The following is a 17,430-nucleotide window of genomic DNA, read 5'->3' on the forward strand; positions in this document are numbered from 1 at the left end:
TACGATGAATGTCAAGCTCTTCGTCTCGTCGTCTTCCTTCCTCTTGTCAGTGAATTCTTAGCTGATAATGAGGATTGTGTCTGTGAGATTCACACAGCGGCTAAGCAAGAAATGACTTCGGTGTTCGTTGGCCGTGTGAGACAATCTGCAGCATTCAGAACACTGGTGTGCCTGAGAAAGACCTGTTCTTCTTTTATTCATTTGTGTGTCTCATTCATATTTTTTCATGTATCTGTGTTCACGCGTGTCAATGCATGTGCGTGTCAGTGCGTGCTTGTGTGTGCGTGAGCGTGTGGTAGTGCGTGCGTTTGTGTGTTTGTTTTCATGCACGAGTGTGTGTGTATGTGTCTACCTACATGCACATGCGTGTAACGTGGCGTGCGTGCTGTGTGTCTTGCCGCCGCTCTACCCCCCCCCCCCCACCCCCCCCCATCAGAGGAGGAGAAGCCCGTGGTGACGGAGGTCACGGTGAGCGAGGTCACATGGGACGGCTTCACGCTGTCCTGGCGCGCCGACGACGGCGCCTTCGAGGGCTTCCTGGTGGAGGTGACGGACGCCGAGACGGGCGCCGAGTGGCGCAACCACACGGTCGACGGCGACGGCCGCAGCCTGGCGGTCACGGGGCTGTCGCCCGTCACCTGGTACCGAGCCAACGTCTACGGCGTGTGGCGCGGCGCCCAGATGGAGCCCGTCCACGCCGACACCATCACAGGTACCGGCGGGGCTCCATCTCCGTCTCGACCGGACCTTCCTCCGACCGCCTCTCTCTCTCGGCGTGGAGCCTGAACACTTTATCTTCTTCTTCATTTTGTTCTTCCTCACCTCGGAGCTTTTACTACTAACCTTCGTCTTCATAAACTCCCCGTTCAAAGGGAGTTTACTAAAAGCTGCAAATGGTAATTTATTGAAATCTAAAAGTGGATTATCTATTGGTGGTTATTCCTCATTAATTACCCAGCAGCCTCATTCATTTGTTTTCCATTGAAGCGCAAACAACGGTCAGAAAGTGCCTCTGTCCAAGACGTAATCCCTCTGAAACCCAGACTCAAGGCATCGGTTGGTTGTTAAGAGACCGGGGCACGGCACCTATTCATGTAAACACAACGCGGCCCCCGGCTCTCAGCCGACACATCTCACCTCCCATTGTGTGAGTGCGTATCAACTCGCCCGCTCGACGCAGACCTTTTTACAACCACAGCTTCTGCTTCCTGTACGCCCGCTACTACTACTCTGCTCAACACAATCCTCCACACAACACTCTGTTCTCCCTTAAGCTTCTGCAAACAAAGACCCCCCCCCCCCCCCCCCCCCCCTCAGCAACACCTCCTCCCGGGTGCATATCCCTCTCTGCCAACCCTGGATAGAGAAGGGATCTAACTGCCCAACACAACACCTGCAGTCTTCATGTTTCCCTGCACTAAAGCTGCTGCTTATCCAAAGGAGCTGTCAATCTGCCCGCTGGAATCCAGCGATAAACCACACCTGGCGGGTGTGTGTGTGTGTGTGTGTGTGTGTGTGTGTGTGTGTGTGTGTGTGTGTGTGTGTGTGTGTGTGTGTGTGTGTGTGTGTGTGTGTGTGTGTGTGTGTGTGTGTGTGTGATGTGTTGGATCCAGGTGTGGTAAATAACCTGCCTGCAAACGCACAAATCACCATAATTACAGCAGATTTAGGAGCTGATATGAAGTGCACAGCAGGTGTATATAATGGCAACTGCGCACCCAAGGGACACCTGATACCTGGGCATGGCTCTGCTATCAGAAGGTTTTTTATTAGTGTTGTCAAGTACACTGTAAATACATCATGAACACCATGGGTACTCTCTGTGGACGTTAAGCCACTAACGAGAGAGTTACGGACCTCTCCGTACATTACTCATGTGCTCTTTGTATCAGCTCAGCTGATTGATTGGTCCAAACATCAGTGGAAGATAGGATGACTGACAGAGAAAAAGAGGGAGATTGAGGCATTGGAAGAAAAGAGGGACATAAATAGATAGAGACCTATTGACAGAAAGAGATAGAGGCCTAGACAGTAAAGAGAGAAGGAAAGAGATAGAGATCTATTGACGGAAAGAGATATAGAGGCATTGAGAGAAAAGAGAGTCAGGAAGAGATGGAGAGGCTTTGGCAGAAAAGAGAGTCAGAAAGAGATGGAGGCATTGACAGATAAGAGAGACAGAATGTGTTAGAGAGGCATTGACAGAAAAGAGAGACAGGGAGAGATAGAGAGACATTGACAGAAAAGAGAGACTGAAAGACATGAAAAGGCTAGAGAAAAGAGAGACAGAAAGAGTTAGAGGTATTGACAGAAAAGTGAGATGGAGAGGCATTTAGAGAAAAGAACGAGAAGTAAAAAAGAAGTAAAGCAAAAGGGAGAAAGGACGGGAACAATAGAAGCATTGACATACAAAAGAGAAAGAAAGAGAAGGAAAGATGGAGGCATTGACTCAAAAGAAAGAGGGAACGAAACAAAGGATGGAGGAGAAAGAGAAGGGAACACAATGGGAGGATTGTCAGAAAAGGAGTAGGAGAAGGAAACAAAAAGATAGGAGGCTTGACAGAAGGGAAATGGAAGACAACAAGCCCTGGGGCTAGTGTCCCCGTGTGTGGGGGCTCCTTTCTGCCGGGGTGCCCCAGCCTCCTCCTTGACCCCAGACTTCATTCCCAGGCGCTGTGTCTGCCCCTGGGCTCCATGCCCGCCGTGCCAAGGGCTGTCCAGGCCCGGCGGAATATGGCAGACGCTCAAGCTGACCCATTGTCCGCATGCTAATAGCTGGTGGAAAAACATCTTAGCGTTTCTTATATCAGCATTAGCCAGACCATTAAACACCCCCATACGGGTGCCCCGCTAATTTGATTGTTTTTCGCGAACCATCGAACTGAACGGAAGACATTTCCGTGAAACCAAACCCGCTGGCGGTGCGGGATGAAAAATTCAGAAACAATAAAACGTTGTTAACAATTTATTTTACCAAAAATGACTGGAGCCCGTTTATATTTCGGAGGGAGGCCAGACCAAGATCGGCTGAGGGGATGAGGTTTACGGTAACACACGCGGCTGCCTGTGTATTATTATCCCTGGCAGGGCCGGACCCTGGGTAACGGGGGTCCCCGCTGCCTCTCCGTTTCAGCGGGGTTAGCCGCCGGCGCCGCCTCGTAGCTCCTCTGGTAACAGACTCCTCTTTGTGAGGGAGCGGGAGCTCTGCAGGTCTGAGGGAGGCCGAGCGGTGGCTGGGTGGACGAGAACCTAGTAGCCAGCTAGCATATGTTAGCCCCTGTGATGGACTAGCCCCCCCCCCCCCCCCCCCCCACCCCCCACCCTCGGTGGCTAATGAAGAGTGGCAGCTCGGTGGGATTTGTCTGCCCCTGCTTCTCATTTCCATCACTTCTTCTTCTTCTCCCCACAAACGCGAGCCTCCTCGCCCCCAGATCATCTGAAAGGAGGCGGGCGGGTTCAGGGGGGCTCCGGGACCTGCGGGACCCCCGCGCTGGGTGATGGGTTTTAATGAGCAGCGGCTCTGGGTTCACCGAGGCTGCTGCCCCCACCCCGGCAGAGAGGCTCCCACCAGCCACTGTGGAGGAGCACTGCGGCCCACATGTATAAATACACATATATATAAATACACATATATGGATATATGGGCCTATATGTACCCGTGTGCGTGCTGATAGCAGAGGTTTCTCTGGCTAATTAGCGCCGGCGAGAGAAGACGTCTGACACGTCTCCTCCGAGGAACGGCTTCATCTCGGCAGCTGGAAGGATCCTGCTGGCTCCTATAGCCATTAGTGGCGTCTGTTTCTGACTGGTTGGTTCCCAGCACCAGCCTTTACTGTACCGCGTACACATGCACACACACGTGTCCGCACTCAAGCGTGCGCGCGTGCGCGTTGAGACATCTGCGTCGGCTATATTTAGGTGCTGCTGTTGACAGCAGAAGCAATTACTATATCGCAAAACCGTCCTGCCTCTGAATTCCCTTGAACGTTTCCCCGCGGCAGCCGGCCGCGCTCCGCCGTCATGTTTCTAGACGGACATGTTTCTCCCACTGTGTGTTTTCTACCCGTAGAAAAACGGTTCTCTTACCACGGGGCTAACCCTGCCGCAGCACACATCACTCTCCATGTAACCCGAGCGTGTTCATCTGGGTTTCTGGGGCTCCTCTCATCACACTAACACGCCTGTCACACACACACACACACACTCTCGCTTCCTTCACACGTCTGCGTGGATCATCTTCATCCGCAGAACCCGGAACTTGTTTCCCTGAAAGTCTTCTTCTCGATGCTTCCATCTTTACCTTCACGTCAAACCAAACAGAAACAAACACCTTCCCCCTCCGCCCAATCAGAGTCCGAGCCCGAGGTTCAGTCCCTCCTCGTGACGGAGGTGGGCCCGGACCGGTTTACCCTGACCTGGGAGGCGGAGGAGGACTCCTTCGACACCTTCGTGGCCATGGTGCGCGGCGTGGGGCTGAGCGGCCCGCAGGAACGCGTCCTGGCCGGCGAGGACCGGAGCGCCGCCTTCCCGGACCTCAGAGAGGACACCGAGTACGAGATCGAGCTGTTCGGCCTGGTCGCCGGGCGCCGCTCCAAGTCGCTCACCGCCGTGGCGCAGACAGGTACGCCCACGCGGCCTCACGGGGGGGTCTGAGGGCGAGGACCCACGGCCGCCTCCGGACGAACTAACTCCACGCACCCCGAAGTTTCAACCTCGTCTCTGTCTGTCTGTCTGTCTGTCTGTCTGTCTGTCTGTCTGTCTGTCTGTCTGTCTGTCGGCCTCGTGTGGACGCCTCCCCATGCCCGGTCTGAGCGGGAAGAACTCACTCCGGACGTGCTAAACTCTACGCCCCTGCGGTGTTCCGACCTCGTCTCCGTCTCTGTGTCTGTCTGTGTGCCGTTCGCTCCTAGCCGCCGTTTGATGATGTGGCAGCTGCAGCGAGCGGCGTGGAACACGAGTCGACGCGCTCGCCGCCGTCTCTTTTCCTCTTTGGTGAATTCCTCTCTTTGTGTGTGACCTAACCTCGTAACAGAGTTGTTATTTGTCCAAAGCGTTTTACCGCTACCGCCGTGGAAAGCAGCTAAAAAAACAACAAAAGAAAAGGAAAAGAAGAAAAGTATTAAGCCCTTTTAATAGAGGCTCCTGCCAAACTCATGAATATGTGATGAGGGGCTGTCTCCTGCCTGCCACTAAACCTGCTGTTGTTTGTTTGTCTGGGTGTACCTTGGTGTGCGAGCGCCTTGTCACGTTCCCGCCGCCTCTGTGTGTGTGTGTGTGAGTCTGCTCCCGATGCACCTCACCTTCATCAGCAGACAGCCCCTTCATCGGTGGACCTTGATAAACGCACACACACACACCCTGCTGCTGGGCTTCCACCGGGGGGGAAGGATATCAGAGCAGCACAGGAGATTAGCTCGCCGTTATGCCAGACATGTCCACTGTCCAGTTGTCCAAGACCTGTTGGTCTCTCTCTCTTTCTGAATGTGTGTCTCTCATGCCCTTCTCCCTTAAAAAGAGAGGCGATGGTGGTGGTGGTGTTAGGTGGTGGTGGTGTTAGATGGTGGTGGAGGTGGGGGGAGGGGTGGGTTGTCTGTGTCAAACAGAAAGGGCGTCTGTGTCTTTGTGTGTCCCCCCCCTCCCCTCCCCTACCTCACCCCTGGGGGTAAAGCTTTACTCTCGGGCTGCGTGGCACATGGTTCACTTTTGTGTGTGGTGGAAAACGGGGGCAAGCTAATCTCCCCGGGTCTGTCACGCAAGATACCCTGGCTGAGGGCCGCTGGCGGCTGGCCCCTGGTGCCATGGGTGGGGCCCCCGGAGCCCTGGCCCTCGCAGACCTCCTTTGTCCCCGACACTCTCTCTCTGTGTCTGTCTGTCTTTCTCTGCCTCTCTCTCTGTCTGTCTGTCTGTCTGTCTGTCTGTCTGTCTGTCTGTCTGTCTGTCTGTCTGTCTGTGTGTCTGTCTGTCTGTCTGCCTCTTTATTTCTCATTCTGTTTGTCTGTCTGTCTGTCTGTCTGTCTGTCTGTCTGTCTGTCTGTCTGTCTGTCTGTCTGTCTGTGTGTCTGTCTGTCTGTCTGTCTGTGTGTCTGTCTGTCTGTCTGTCTGTCTGTCTGTCTGTCTGTCTGTCTGTCTGTCTGTCTCTCTGTCTACCGCTCACTCTCTTTAACAACACTCTTTAACATCGCCAAACCAGTTAAAATTTTAAGAAGTCTGTCACACACACACACAAAGACACACACCTCCTCTCTGTCAACTAACAATCCTCAAGCTGTCGTCCACAGCGGGAAACACGACTCACCACAAACACAGTTCAAACGACACGACGTGTGCCGTCGGACGACAACACGCCACACGTCGTGCTCCGATGCTACTCTAAGCTAACGCTAACCACCCTGTCTCCTCCGGTCTCTCCTTCTTCTTCTTCTTCTTCTATGGTTGGCCTTGCAGAGCTGGGCACACCCACCGGGATCCGCTTCTCGGACGTCACCGACACGTCGGCCATGGTGCACTGGATGGTCCCGCGGGCGCGCGTGGACAGCTACCGCGTCACCTATGTGCCCGCCCACGGAGGTGAGCGCTGGGGACGGACAGCTGGGTGTGGGACGGGGGGGGGGGGGGGAGGGAGGTCAAGGGAATAGACTGGGAAACGTGGCATTACATCATCTGTGTTTAGATTGAGAATCTCAAACTTACACACACACACACACACACACGCAAACACTCATTCTTTAATGAAGTCATTCATTATTCATTAAACAGTCAAATAATAAATGAGAAAAAGTTTATTCGAGAGATGCTGGATATGTATCAACTACTTGATGTGAAATATGGCATATACAGTTACATCACGAAGAACACACTTTCAAATAATGTATTAATAATCAAATGTTGAACTCAAATAATCGATGTTGAACTCAGTAACTTCTATCTTACCAAATGTTCTCCTATTACATTACTGGAAAAGGCAAAGTTGGTTGAGTTCAGCATACTGGCCGCTTGTTCACTGCCTTCACCGTTGACTCCGTTGACTATTTCCACCGGTCTGCTACTGCCACCTAGTGGCCGGTCCTCATAATGACCGTGGGTACCACCGTTTGTACGATTTCGTTTTCCGGTATCACCATCTCTGAAAAGCTTACCACTTGTTTGGTTAAATAAGTGTTAAAATAACCTAATTGGATCTGACATGTTCATATATAGACCCCAAACATTGAAAAAATCATGAAATCATGAAATCCCAGCATGAAGAATCAGGGTCAGCTTATTGGACCGGGATGCTTTGCCCATGTTGACTACACACTCGCAATGCACTGACATGGAATATAATAATAATAACACAGCAATTTCATTCATATAGGTAACTATTAACTATTATTAAGTAAAGTAGTAAAAAGTATATATATATATGAAAACAGTCTTAAAGCAGTACATAGGCCTCGTAAAGCCCGACTTCCCATCGCTGACTACGGTGTGTAGTAGTTAATGCTCACAGCAGGAGGTGTTGACTGTGCCCCCCCCAGGGAGTCCCCGGAGCGTGACGGTGGACGGAGGGGAGTCGTCCACGGTGCTGTCCAACCTCACCCCAGGGGTCATGTACCACGTGGCCGTCATCGCCTCCAAGGCCTCCAGGGAGAGCGAGCCCGGCTCGGACACCGTCACCACCGGTACGCTGCTCACACATACACTACATGCATGACTTACATTATGTACATTATATACACCCACAGATACGTTATATACCTTACTGTACATTATATACATTATATATATATACACCCACAGATACGTTCTATACGTTACAATGCATATATTCATCATCATTATCATCAACTTTTGTTATTAGACTCAAGGTCCATTTAAAAGACATACAATACACAAAAAAATAGACAACACACACATAAATAAGAATAAAAACATTCCGACCACTTATAAAAGGCACTTATACCAATGCCTCCAAAGGTATGACTGGTAGCGTACTGCACTATAACTTGGGTTCGACAGCAGCATTATAATTTAATTTTTTGAGTCATTCAAGCGACCGATAAATCTGTACATGAGGTTCCTCAATAAAGCTTGGATGGTGTTAACTCCTGCCTTCACAAATAGCTCACTTGCACTGCTCCACCTTGGTTTTTTAAGTAAGATTCTAAAACAATCATTGTAAGCAACCTGTAGTCTGTGTATACTCTTAAAAAAATATATAATAATTTACCCCATAAGGGGGCAGTATACAGGGGAGTGCAATATGCTCTGAAGAGACACATTTTTAAATGATCAGAGCACATATGACATTTTCTTGCCAACATATTCGCTTGGGCATATAATGTACGACACTGTCAAAAATGTCGTCATCGTCACGAATTTGATCTGCTATATATATTATATGATATATATATATATATATATATATATATATATATATATAGCTATAGATGGATATATATAAAGATATAGATATGGATATATATATTAGTGCTGTCAAGCGATTAAAATATTTAATCACGATTAATCGAATTAATGCCATAGTTAACTCACGATTAATCGCAATTAATTGCAAATCTTTTTTCTATGCTAAATATCCCTTGATTTCTTTGTCCCATTAATTGTTCTCATTTTAAAGCTCTTATCAACATGGAGAAGTGCATCGGCTTGCCTTGTGTAAATGGTTTTTTATTGATAACAACATTGGCATATACTGATCAAAACAGGACGATACAAAAAAAAAGCCTATAGTGCAATTAAACGATGAACATACAAACATACTGCCTTGAACATAGCAGTCAGGCTACTGCTTCTTTGTTTTGAGCCAAAAAATAAAAATAAAAAAATAATAAATTGCGTTAATCGCGCGATAAAAAAATTAACGGCGTTAAAATTGGTTTGCGTTAACGCCGTTAATAACGCGTTTAACTGACAGCCCTAATATATATGGATATATATGGATATGTATATACTCACAGATACATTCTATACATTATATAGAATGTTCTAACATAATATACTATATTCATATGGACACCCATAATTATGAATTAACTATGTACTACCATGATATATTATCTACTATATTCACATTATACATATGGATTACTCACAGATACATTAGATATGTGAGGACACTCAATCTCTTATTACACACACACACACGCACACGCACACACACACACACACACACACACACACACACACACACACACACACACACACACACACACACACACACACACACACACACTGCTATTCTGTTCCAAGTGCCAGGATTAGGGCGATGTAATGTTGCACTTTTTAGGATATCAACTTTCAGGTAGAAGCCACATCCACCAAAGAAACCCAGTGTAACTCATCTCGTGTGTGTGTGTGTGTGTGTGTGTGTGTGTGTGTGTGTGTGTGTGTGTGTGTGTGTGTGTGTGTGTGTGTGTGTGTGTGTGTGTGTGTGTGTGTGTGTGTGTGTGTGTGTGTGTGTGTGTGTGTGTGTGTGTGTGTGTGTGTGTAGCTCTCGACAAGCCGCGAGGTCTGACTGCGGTCAACATCTCTGACACCGGAGCTCTGCTGCTGTGGCAGCCCGCCATCGCTACCGTGGACGGCTACATCATCACCTACAGCGCTGACACCGGTAGGTCGCCGCCGCACTGCCTTCTGGGAGTGCGCCGCACTGCCTTCTGGGAGCTGGCCCTGCTGGCAGACGTCTACAACAGTGGTGGTGGAGCCGTGATGCATATATGTGTACAGCATATATAAATATATATATATGTATTTGCGTTTTTGTTTGAGTGTTGTGACATTGTCCAAGATGGCAGCCTCCCTGTTGCATGATGTTATGTTGTTATGAAGTATTTCTGTATTTATATATTTGTGTATTGTCATGTTTTTGTGTATATTTATGCATCCTGCATAATAATAATAAGGCATTAAAACAAAACTACACAAGTTTACTTATAAGCAATTATCTATCTTTATAAATAACTATACTACAATAATAACCATAGCAGCTATAGTTACTAGCCTACAATTAGTTTACCTAACCCTAACTAACCATAGTTAAGTATGATAAAATAGTCAAGCTAAAACAAAAGTGCGTTAATCCCTGTGTCGAGTTATGGCGCGGCCGTCCCCCGTCCAAACCAAGAGGTTCCTGCTGTGCAGGGACAGGCTGACAGAGAGGGTGCGTTTGTTTTGCCACAGCAGCGTCGGTGATGGAGCGCGTGTCCGGCAACATCGTGGAGTTTGAGATGAACTCGCTGGTGCCGGCCACCCACTACACGGTGAAGGTGTACGCCATGAGGGAATCGGCCAAGAGCGCCGCCACCTCCGCAGACTTCACCACCGGTAGGACCCCCCCCCCCACGCACGCACCCGTGGCCGCCCAGAGCGCTGCACACTGTGGCCTCGCGTTCACCCATTCACACACACATTCACACACGCATTCACACGCACACACAAGTCTGTGTCAACCGTGCAAGGCGACACTCAGGAGCAGTCAGGGTGAGGTGTCTCGCTCAGGGACACCTCGACACTCCTAGGCCACAGTAATAATGACGCCATATGATCATGTTACGATATAAGTTTGGGGCAGCAGTGGCTCCTCCTCCTAGGATTCCCGGGAGGAGGTATGCCGGGTTGAGTTGTAACTGGCAGGTTGCTGGTTCGATCCCCGGCTCCTAGGAGGAGCCGGGGATCGAACCAGCAACCTGCCAGTTACAACTCAATGCGGCCTACCTCCTCGGCCACTGCTGCGCCAAACTTACATCGTAATATGATCATATAGCGTCATTATTACTGTGGCCTAGAGGTTTTTTAATGGAAGATGACATAAACATTTGACATCTATAATATTCCATAAAATGACAAGAAGCCCTGTGACCTGCCCCCGTCCCCCCGTGTGTGAGCTGCTCCCTGGGGGTGGGGGTTCACTGGGTGTGTGTGTGTGTTTCTACACACTGATGTCTCTCCCTGTGCTCCTAGACGTGGACACGCCCACGGACCTGACGGCCACCAACGTCCTGACGGACAGCGCCCAGCTCACCTGGACACCCCCCCGTGCCGACATCACCGGATACATCCTCAGCTTCCAGTCCACCGACGGCACCGTCCGGGTGGGTGGAGCCTGGGGTGGGAGGGGCCTGGGGTGGGAGGGGCCTGGGGTGGGAGGAAGAGGAGTCTTCTGAGTGGGAGGGAGTCCGTTTGAGTTGGAGGGACCCTTTTTTTAGGGGGAGGAGCCTGTTAAAATAAGGGGAGGGTTCTGTTGGATTGGGAGGAGTCTATTGTCAGAGATCTTTTTGAGTGGGAGGAGTCTGTTATAGCATGGGGAGGAGCCTTTTTGATTGGGAAGAGTCTGTTATACTAAGGGAGGAGCCTTTTTGATTGGGAGGAGTCTGATAGTAAGGGGAGGAGCCTCATTGATTGGGAGGAGTCTGTTATAGTAAGGGGAGGAGCCTTTTTGATTGGGAGGAGTCTGTGATAGTAAGGGGAGGAGCCTTATTGATTGGGAGCAGTCTGTTATAGTAAGGGGAGGAGTCTGTTAGATTGGGGTGAGTCTGTATGGGTGGATGGAGCCTGGACTGGTGGTAGGGGTTTGTATGGGTGGGAGGGAGGAGTCTGTTAGAGTGGGAGGAGTCTGTCAACATGGGAGAGGTTTTATTACCAATTCTTAAGTACTATTTTAAAAAACATAAATGAAAAAAATGTATGTATATTCCAGCCAATGAGTCTGTGTCAGGCTCCCTGGTGATGGTCAGGACCGGCCTGTAGAGCTTATTATGGTCTGTCTAGGCCGGGAGGTGTTGTAACGGTGTTTGTCGCCCCCTGCAGGAGGTGGTCCTGAGCCCCACCGCCACCTCCTACAGCATGACGGCGCTCAGTGCCTCCACAGAGTACTCCGTCAGGCTGCAGGCCATCGCAGGGCCCAAGAGGAGCAGCATCGTCTCCACCCTCTTCACCACCAGTCAGTAGACCTGCATGCTCATGAGACATCACGCTTACTGTAATGATACAAGAGATAGGAAGAATGTATACTTTATATTAGAGAAAGTTAACTAGTATGAGTGCGTGTGTGTCTGTGTGTGTGTCTACCTGTGTGTGTGTGTGTGTGCGTGCGTGCGTGTCAAACTGTGTCTCCCTGTGTGTGTGTGTGTCTACCTGTGTGTGTCTACCTGTGTGTGTGTGTGTGTGTGTGTGTGTGTGTGTGTGTGTGTGTGTGTGTGTGTGTGTGTGTGTGTGTGTGTCTAACTGTGTCTCCCTGTGTGTGTGTGTGTGTGTGTGTGTGTGTGTGTGTGTGTGTGTGTGTGTGTGTGTGTGTGTGTGTGTGTGTGTGTGTCTAACTGTGACTCCCTGTGTGTGTGTGTGTGTGTGTGTGTGTGTGTGTGTGTGTGTGTGTGTGTGTGTGTGTGTGTGTGTGCGTCTAACCGTGTGTCCCTGTGTGTGTGTCCCCACCAGCGGGCGTGCTCTACACCCACCCTAAGGACTGCTCCCAGGCCCTGCTGAACGGGGACACGACGTCAGGCCTGTACACCCTCTACCTGCTGGGGGACCAGAGCCAGCCCATCCAGGTGTACTGCGACATGACCACGGACGGGGGCGGCTGGATCGTGAGTCCCTCCGCTCCACAGACACACACACTGCACACTCAGGGCTTAGTAGTAGCCTCTTTTGTTTTTGACGCATCTTTAAATCTCTACAGCCAGCCATCTGCCGGCTGTAGAGATTCACACGTCAACGTGTGATGGGGAGAGTCCGCCCTAATCCCTCTGAAGGACCCACCCGAGAGGGGAAACCTTGAGGAGGAACACAGAACGGGTTCAGTGTTCGTCAGAATGAAGTCGCAGGGAGGACAATGAGTTCTTATGAAAGGAATTGTCTCGCCGTGCAGCTCCAGATAGACTCTATATTCAATATCTTTCAGTATATTCCCTTATATTCCGGTATATTCCGATATTTTCTGGTGTATTCTGTATTTTCTGGTATATTCCTGTATATTCCGATATATTCCGGTATATTCTGGTATATTCAATTCAATTCAATTCAATTTTATTAGTATAGCCCTTAATCACCATGACTGTCTCAAAGGGCTTAACAGGCCCAATATTTATGACACTTCACTTTGAAATCCGGTATATTCCTAACCCTGTCCTGATGTCCTGATCTACCAGGGTGAACTTCTGAACCCGTTGGGGTTCATCCTTGGGTCATCCTCCGGAGATCTCCCTCCTTCTGCTGTGGTTCCTCCCAGCTTTACGTCAATGAAAGTCTGTATAATCTGGAGGGATTATAACCGTCCTGCCGTCTGTCTGTCCGTCCCCAGGTTTTCATCCGACGCCAGAGTGGCAAACTGGAGTTCTTCAGGAACTGGAAGAACTACACGGCCGGCTTCGGAGACATGAACGATGAGTTCTGGCTTGGTGGGTCCCTCGCACGCTGACATATATGAATTAAACACATAGTTAAACTGCACTCAATGGTGTTACTACAGCATCATTAACACCACTATCGTTATCCTGTTTGCCATTACCGTTATGTTGCAAATCAACCCAAATCATGTTCATTACTTATCTTTTGATGGATTCGTAAGTGATGAAGGAATTAACTGAACTAATTCCTGTTCCTGAGTCGTATCTACCTTTAAGGAGGAATATTCTATGTCCTTCTATGTTGTTAAATATAATCGGATGGCTTCTAGAAGACTTTAAGGTCAGGCGAAGTGAGAAGAGACCGGAGAGTGGGTCTGAGAAGACATGCAGCTCTGGACTGGGCGGGAATCGAACCTGTGTGGCTCTAGTAACACACCCCCCCTCTCCCCCCCAGGTCTCACCAACCTCCACAAGATCACAGCAGGGGGGCAGTACGAGCTGCGCGTGGACCTGCGGGACAAGGGAGAGTCGGTGTACGCCCAGTACGACAAGTTCTCCGTGTCGGAGCCCCGGACGCGCTACAAGGTCCACGTGGGCGGCTACAGCGGCACCGCAGGTGGGTCTCCCGCCGCCACAGGTCCGGGTCGGGTTGGTGCTCCTGCCGGGGCCCTGGACCCAGGCACTGCTAGCGATGGGTTACATGCAGAGACCTCAATTTCCTTCAGATTTGAAAAATAAAGTATGAAAAAGATTATTATAGATCATTCAATTCAATTCAATTTTATTATTAATCACCATTACAGTCTCAAAGGGATTAACAGGCCAAATATTTATGACATTTGCTGTATTATTATATATTATGTACCAGCCGTATCCTGGCCATTTCGTCCCGGAATTATTAAAAAAATAAAATACAAAATTAAAATTCAGCAAAAATAAAATAAAAGAGAAAAAAAAATAAAAAAAAATTCAGAATCATTAAAATGAATCATAAACTGTTCTGTGTCTCTGTAATGACTCTTTATCCCCCTCCCTCCACTTCCTGTCCACCCTGATCCACTTCCTGTCCCCAGGTGACTCCATGATCTACCACCACGGCCGTCCGTTCTCCACGTACGACAACGACAACGACATCGCCGTCACCAACTGTGCGCTGTCCTACAAGGGGGCCTTCTGGTACAAGAACTGCCACCGGGTCAACCTCATGGGTCGCTACGGCGACAACAGCCACAGCAAGGTAGGCCACGCCCTTGCCCCGCCACAGCTACGAGTGAGTGAAACTCTGGAGAACTCTCAATCTGTAGAACACGGGTGTTTCTTTAAACCCCCACCTATGTTCTGTAGAGTTCTGTAGAGAAAACATAACGCGACATATAGTTAGTGCATCCAGTCAGTGAGATGAGGAAACAAAACCAAGTGCCGGAATCATCTGAGTGCATGCAAATTCAAAAAAAGAACTGCTTTAAGAGCTGCAATATAGAATCAAGAGACAGAGAGACAGAGAGACAGACAGAGAGACAGACAGACAGACAGACAGACAGACAGACAGACAGACAGACAGACAGACAGACAGACAGACAGAGAGACAGACAGACAGACAGACAGACAGACAGACAGACAGACAGACAGACAGAGACACAGACAGACAGAGAGACAGACAGACAGACAGAGAGACAGACAGACAGACAGACAGACAGACAGACAGACAGACAGACAGACAGACAGAGACAGACAGAGACACAGACAGACAGAGACACAGACAGACAGACAGACAGACAGACAGACAGACAGACAGACAGAGAGAGAGACAGAGAGACAGACAGAGAGAGACAGACAGACAGACAGACAGACAGACAGACAGACAGACAGACAGACAGACAGACAGACAGAGACACAGACAGACAGACAGACAGACAGACAGACAGACAGAGACAGACAGACAGACAGACAGAGAGACAGACAGACAGAGAGACAGAGAGACAGACAGAGAGAGACAGACAGACAGAGACACAGACAGACAGACAGACAGACAGACAGACAGACAGACAGACAGACAGACAGACAGACAGACAGACAGACAGAGACACAGACAGAGACACAGACAGAGACAGACAGAGACAGAGAGACAGATTGTCATTGTGCTCCTCCGTTGTGCGTGTCTTTGTGTCCTCTGTGTTCACCGTTAACATGTCAGTGTATGGAGGCGCCCGGGGTAATAATGGAGCATTAGAGGAGCGTGTGTGTTCTGATCCGACTGGTCTGACCCGTTCCTCTCCCCAGGGCGTCAACTGGTTCCACTGGAAGGGCCACGAGCATTCCATCGAGTTCGCCGAGATGAAGATCCGACCGGCCAACTTCCGGAATCTGGAGGGGCGGAGAAAACGATCGTAGACGCCTCCACCCCCCTCGCCACCTCCCCATCCCCCCACCCGTCCATCACACACTCCCCTCTGGACTCTGGACCCCGCCCTCACCCCACCCCGTCTCCAGCCCCCCCAGGTAAACCTCACACACCCACCTGCAGCCACCAAAGCCACTGCCACCTGGACACACCTGGACAGGCTCCACCTCAGCCCAGCTAGACACACCTGGAAACACACCTGGGCGAGCTCCACCTCAGCCCGCCTGGACACACCTGGAAACACACCTGGGCGAGCTCCACCTCAGCCCGCCTGGACACACCTGGACGCGCTCCGACTCCATCCAACACTCTAATTCTCTGAGATGAAACACCCTCTCTCGCGGGGGGTTTTGTTATTTTATTTTCTATAACGGCGTCGGTGGAAATGTCACCGGCGCCAAATTCGACGAGGAGATTCCGAAGGAACGAAAAAAAGCACGGACTTAAGAACCGAAGCCCGCACAACCTTGTGTTCACACACCAAAGAGAGCGAGCCCCCCCCCCTCGCACCGCGCTCCCGCTCTTCCCCCGCCGCTCCGGCGTGCGGCTCGGAGTCTAAAGCACAACGAGACGAGACAGGTGGCCCCCGTCTCACGTCAGAGAACCCCTTCCTCCCCCTCACCCCTCGCCCCTCCCGACCCCCGGGACGTCCGCCGGCAGTGTGTCTCCGTGTGTCCCGGCCCTGCGTCCGAGGGACTGAACCGTTCGGCTAATAAAGAAACTCTTCACCAACCGTACAAGTCTGTTCATCTCAACCCCCAACGTTAGATTAAGAAAGCACTGATTATTGTGACTCTCAGAGTTACGTCCGCTACGGAGAGACCCCCCGTCCCCCCCGCCTCGTCACGCTCCATCGCTGCTTGTTTGTCTCTGTGCGACTAACTGCCCCCCCCCCACTGCCTCACCCACCCTCTCCTCACCAGCCCCCCCTCCCGGCCCAGTTCAGCTGTGATGGTTTGGATTCAAATACAATTAAAAATGTCCGCCCCTCCGCATGGCTTGTGCACATGGATGGAGTGTTGCTATTGGTTGTGTAAACCCCCGCCCCGCCCCCTAAACACACACACACACACACACGTGCACGCACATACACACAGGCCACTTTTCAGCTCTTGCATCATGGGTCTTGGGAGCGTACGAACGCGGAGAGAGAGAGAGACGGAGAGAGGAGAATATTCAGTTTTCCTTGGTTAGGGTTTCTCCATGAATCTGAGGCAGGACCTGTTATTCAGCGTGTGATGAGATGGAGATCGATCATTGTTATTATTATTATTGTTATTTTTATTATTATAATTATTGTTTTTTTGTTGTTGTTTTTTTCAAAATGTGAATACCGTACTTCATTGTCGATCAAGAGAATGTTTTGTGTTGTCAAAGTGTGAAAGATGTGGATTCTCATAACACGGACGTTGTAGCGTGAGAACGGCCCATTCCAGTTGACTTTAAAGTGTCGATATCGTAATATAAAAATAATTATCTTTTGGGCAGAACCAAACTAAAAACCCCCCTCCTCCCTCCCCTCCCTCACTGGGAAACTAACCCAACCCCCCCCCCCCCCCCCCCAGATACCTGTGTAAATTACGTCTCTCTAGGCTCTTGTTTTCAGATTCTGTCATATGTTTATAACTGGGTGAACTACAGGTGTTTCTGTGTAAAACGTATTACAATAAAACAAAGTTTGTTTAAAATCAA

At 49.9% G+C, this 17,430-nt stretch overlaps 1 protein-coding gene across 3 annotated transcripts in view; it reads left to right on the forward strand.

The window, feature by feature from the left end:
• The window catches only part of LOC132467122 (tenascin-like), a 36,328-nt gene extending 18,898 nt beyond the window's left edge, over positions 1 to 17,430 (forward strand). The window contains exons 10-22 of one of the 3 annotated variants that reach the window (XM_060064217.1): positions 437 to 712; positions 4,349 to 4,618; positions 6,442 to 6,564; positions 7,515 to 7,658; positions 9,488 to 9,607; positions 10,177 to 10,320; positions 10,957 to 11,087; positions 11,803 to 11,935; positions 12,427 to 12,578; positions 13,292 to 13,388; positions 13,792 to 13,953; positions 14,411 to 14,574; positions 15,618 to 17,430. In XM_060064217.1, coding sequence (XP_059920200.1) covers positions 437 to 712; positions 4,349 to 4,618; positions 6,442 to 6,564; positions 7,515 to 7,658; positions 9,488 to 9,607; positions 10,177 to 10,320; positions 10,957 to 11,087; positions 11,803 to 11,935; positions 12,427 to 12,578; positions 13,292 to 13,388; positions 13,792 to 13,953; positions 14,411 to 14,574; positions 15,618 to 15,728 — 2,027 coding nt within the window. In that variant the 3' untranslated portion in view covers positions 15,729 to 17,430. The remainder of the gene's footprint in view (positions 1 to 436; positions 713 to 4,348; positions 4,619 to 6,441; positions 6,565 to 7,514; positions 7,659 to 9,487; positions 9,608 to 10,176; positions 10,321 to 10,956; positions 11,088 to 11,802; positions 11,936 to 12,426; positions 12,579 to 13,291; positions 13,389 to 13,791; positions 13,954 to 14,410; positions 14,575 to 15,617) is intronic. The other 2 variants (XM_060064218.1, XM_060064219.1) reach the window with 2 other exon arrangements.

The sequence above is a fragment of the Gadus macrocephalus genome, chromosome 11, assembly GCF_031168955.1.
Source record: "Gadus macrocephalus chromosome 11, ASM3116895v1".
NCBI lineage: Eukaryota > Metazoa > Chordata > Actinopteri > Gadiformes > Gadidae > Gadus > Gadus macrocephalus.